At 31.3% G+C, this 4,405-nt stretch overlaps 1 protein-coding gene across 1 annotated transcript; it reads left to right on the forward strand.

The window, feature by feature from the left end:
• The first annotated feature begins 271 nt into the window (after window positions 1-271).
• LOC130948490 (dimethylnonatriene synthase-like) lies at window positions 272-3,285 on the forward strand. Its single transcript, XM_057877238.1, has 2 exons — window positions 272-1,289; window positions 2,381-3,285. Exons 1-2 carry the CDS (start codon window positions 309-311, stop codon window positions 3,008-3,010), a joined length of 1,611 nt encoding a protein of 536 aa, XP_057733221.1. The 5' UTR covers window positions 272-308; the 3' UTR covers window positions 3,011-3,285.
• The last annotated feature ends 1,120 nt before the right edge of the window (window positions 3,286-4,405 follow it).

The raw sequence follows: 4,405 nt of genomic DNA on the forward strand, positions 1-4,405 counted from the left end.
TGTAAAAGATAAAGATAATTAGTTTAATAGACTCACTTTATCTTCTAATTATTCAAAATAGTAATACTAGAGAAAAAATAATTTAAAATTATATATTTATTATATTTAATATTATGTATTTATTTTAAAAATAATTAATAAATATAAAATAAGAGAATTTTAGACTAATTTAAACTAATTTTTATTATTTTTGGAACATATGTCGGTTCAAAATTAGAGGTTGATATCTCGCAACAAATTTTCATTCTTAATTATAAATAGAAGTGCTTGGCATTGTAGAGCTATACATACTCTCCTTGAGACACAGCATGGATTTGGATACTACTACTTATTGTGTCCAAACTTTTGCTGCAATTTTAGCTTTGTTAATCTTATACTTCACCATAAGGTCCATTAGATCACATAACAATAGTGGATCCAAAAAAAGAAATATCAAAACCAAAGTTCCTGAAATACCAGGTGGTTTACCCATCATAGGTCACCTTCATCTTCTCAATGATAAAATCCCTTATTTTAGAACCTTCTCAGCCATGGCTGAAAAATACGGCTCAATCTTCGCTCTCCGGCTCGGCTGCCACCCTACAATCATGGTGAGCAGCGCAGAGCTCGCCAAGGAATGCCTCACAACTAAAGACAGAGTCTTCGCCTCGCGGCCGGACACGGCCGGAGGCAGATTCCTTGGCTATGACAATGCCATTTTTGGTCTCGCGCCATACGGACAGTACTGGCGCGAGATCAGAAAAATCGCGACGCTCGAGCTTCTCTCGAGTTACAGGCTTGAAAAGCTGAAACACATCAGAGACAGAGAGATTTACACTCTTGTCAAAGATTTGTTCAGTTTTTGTAACTGCCACGGGAACTCGAATAAGTTAGTTAGTGTAACCATAAGTGATTTAATAGAGCACATGACGTTTAACATTAATGTGCAGATGATAGCAGGGAAAAGGTTCAGTGATGAAGCGATTAAGGAAGAAAATAGTGAAGGATGGAGATTAAGGAAAGCGATTAGAGATGCTACTTATCTTTTTGGTGTTTTTGTTGTAGCGGATGCGATTCCATGGCTTGGTTGGTTTGATTTTCAAGGGTATGTGGGTTTTATGAAGAGAACTGCTAAGGAATTGGACTCTATTCTTCATAGGTGGATGGATGATCATATGAGAAAAAGAGGTGATGATGAGAATGGTAATAAATCTGAGAATGATTTCTTGGATGTACTAATTTCAGCATTTGAAGAAAATGATGAGATTTATGGCCATAAGAGGGACATAGTTCTCAAAGCAACAACAATGGTATGTTAATTTCATCTTAATTATTATTAAGACTAATATAATCGGGTATATTTATAATAATGTATTAATATGCACCAATATTTCTCTTAGTTTACTTTTTATTTATTTATTAAATGAATAAGTAGAAGGATTAACTAGTGGTGCACTCTATTAGAAAAAAAAAAGGTTAAAATTTAGGGAAAAAGACAAATAGATTCTTCACATTTTGATCGTAGACATTTAAGTTTTCGAGGATTTAAAAATATATTTAAATTTCTGACATTTTTAAAATTCAAACATATTGAACACTCATATTCACTTGAATCTGTCAGACTCAAAGAAAAAGTTAAACATGACTTCCATTGTACTGACCTGGTTAATACAGATGTATACGTGAAAAAATTTTTAAAATTAAACAAATTAGACTCATGATCAATATGTCTAAATTTTGAAGAGGTCAATAATTTAAATATATTTTTAAATTTTTAAAGACTTAAATATCTACAAATTTTTGATTTGTCATTTTCTCTAAAATTTGAAACAACACCTGGCGCATCACGCTAAAAAGAGATTGTGCATCACGCCACTGAGGAGACCGCTACACGTTGCTGTTTTGTTGCCCCCACCAAGGAAAAAGGATGTCGCTTTTTTTGTTCTTTTTATTTGTTTTGGATATTTTTTTATTAATTTTAGATTTTTTTCTTTTAATTTTTAAATATTTTTTTATATTTTAATTATTTTTAATTTTAAATATGTTTTTAATAATTTTAAATATTTTTTTAGATTTTTTTATTAAATTGTAAATATTTTTTATGATAATTTAAATTTATATTCTATTCAGAATAAAATTTGCTGGTTAGCTGCCCTCCTTGTTGGGTAGCTAGGGAGATGGAACAGAAAATATCTCTAGCACACATTTAGAGCCATATCCTTCATAATTTACATATATGTTGTGTGGTCCTCATCATAACCAACTAGTGAATAGGATTTTCCTAATAAAATTGTAACCCCGAGTTCCTAATTTCATTTTTTTATTGTGACGTCATCATTTTCCCAATGATATATAGTATATGTCAATAACAAATTAATAATATTTTGTTGTATATACGTAGATGCTTGTCCTAACTGGATCAGGAAGCACAGCCATGACATTAACATGGTCACTTTCCTTGCTCTTAAACCACCCAAACGCCATGAAAGCTGCCAAACAAGAGTTGGATACCGTCATTGGAAAACACAAATGGGTCCAAGAATCGGATATCAAAGACCTCAAATACCTCCAAGCCATTGTCAAAGAGACTCTTCGCCTCTACCCACCGGCACCCTTAACCGGAATCAGGGAAGCCACAGAAGACTGCTATCTCAACGGTTACTATGTCTCAAAGGGCACTCGCTTGTTCATCAATCTATGGAAGCTCCATAGGGATCCCAAAACATGGTCTAATCCTGATGCTTTTGAGCCTGAGAGGTTCCTCAACGCTTGTTCGGGGATCGATTTTCGTGGTCAGGACTTCGAGTTTATACCGTTCAGCTCCGGAAGAAGGTCGTGCCCTGGCATGACGTTTGGAATGCAAGTTGTGCATCTGACATTGGCGAGGTTGATTCAGGGTTTTGATATGTCAACAAAGAGTGGTGCTGAAGTTGATATGAGTGAAGGGTTAGGTGTGGCCTTGCCTAAGAAACATGCCCTTGATATTGTTCTCAAACCTCGTCTTCCTTTGGAGCTATATGAAGGCCTTTGAATACATGTATGGGAAGCAGAGAAATAATTGGACACAATTATGTATCACAGAAAAGGTGACTATGAATATTTCTGAATGTTCAAGTATATGTGTTAGGCATATGAAGTTAGATATTTGCCTCTTGTTACAATTGTAGTCTTGTAAGAAGATAAGGGGTGTAGGAGAATAATGAGGTCACTTGGGAAATAAATTGTAGTGGTATTACCGTATTAGTGTATTACTCTTACTAGTATCAATAAAGGACAAAAGTATCTTGTTGCTTATTGCTTTTAAAAGCTTTCCTCCATTACTCGGTAATAAAAATAGATTGATGGAGCACAAATAAATTTGTTATTACTTATTATGGTGATAGTAGTAAATAATTTTTTTTAAAAGAATAATTATGCATATAATAAGAGTACAGCATTTACAAAGATACATATTATTTTAAAAAATAAATTTATTTAAGACAGAAAAGTCATGGCACGTCAATGTGAAATAAGAAGAGTAGACAGAGTTAAAAGAGTATAAACTTCGAATCAAAATTAAAGATAAAAATAATACAGAATCAAAATTTAAATTTAAAATTTTAATCGTATTTAAACATTAAAAAAAATAACTATTGTATTAAAAAGAAATTAATTTAAAATATATTTAGTAAATAATAAAGAGTAGAATAACGAGAAATATTTTTAAGGTAAAAAAAAGTTAAAAGACGACCTAAACAACAATATCCAAACTGAATTTTTAAGATTTAAAATTTTAAAGTGTCTAACTTTTGGTAGAAAGGTAAAGTAATTACTGAAAAAGTTCAACATAACTTTTCATCAATTCTATTCATGTGTTTCAACTCCTACTTTTTACAGCACCTTAAAGCACTTTCTTTAATCACACTATATGAGCCCTATCATATGATACAATATTTTTCAAACTCAAAATACCGACTTTTTTTTTTCATTTTAATGTTATTTGTTGATTTTTTTTAGCAGATTTTTTCGTAAATAAAAAACTTAATAATTCAAGAGAGGTACAATAAAGAATTTGTAAAAGGTTTGGATGAAATAATCTCAACTCCGATTGGAAAAAGTCTAGGCGACCTACCAGGATTGTAGTCTGGCCTGTGTTTAGCCTGGCCTGACCTGACTCTGCTATCAAATAAGCAAAGCTCAAACTCTTATAAAAGTCTTAATATGTTAATAGATCAGGTCCAAACTCACTAATTAGTCTTATTGACCTGTCAGTCCTGCTTGAACCTGTTAACACATAATTAAATATATAAATAATTTTTTATTATTAATAAATTAGAAGATATTTTAAATTTATTATATTTTATTACAAATATTTTTGTATATTTTAAATATTTGAAAATTTTAAAAATTCTTATAAATATTAAATATGACATATTACATATAAATA

This window comes from Arachis stenosperma, chromosome 9, assembly GCF_014773155.1.
Source record: "Arachis stenosperma cultivar V10309 chromosome 9, arast.V10309.gnm1.PFL2, whole genome shotgun sequence".
In the NCBI taxonomy this organism is placed as follows: domain Eukaryota; kingdom Viridiplantae; phylum Streptophyta; class Magnoliopsida; order Fabales; family Fabaceae; genus Arachis; species Arachis stenosperma.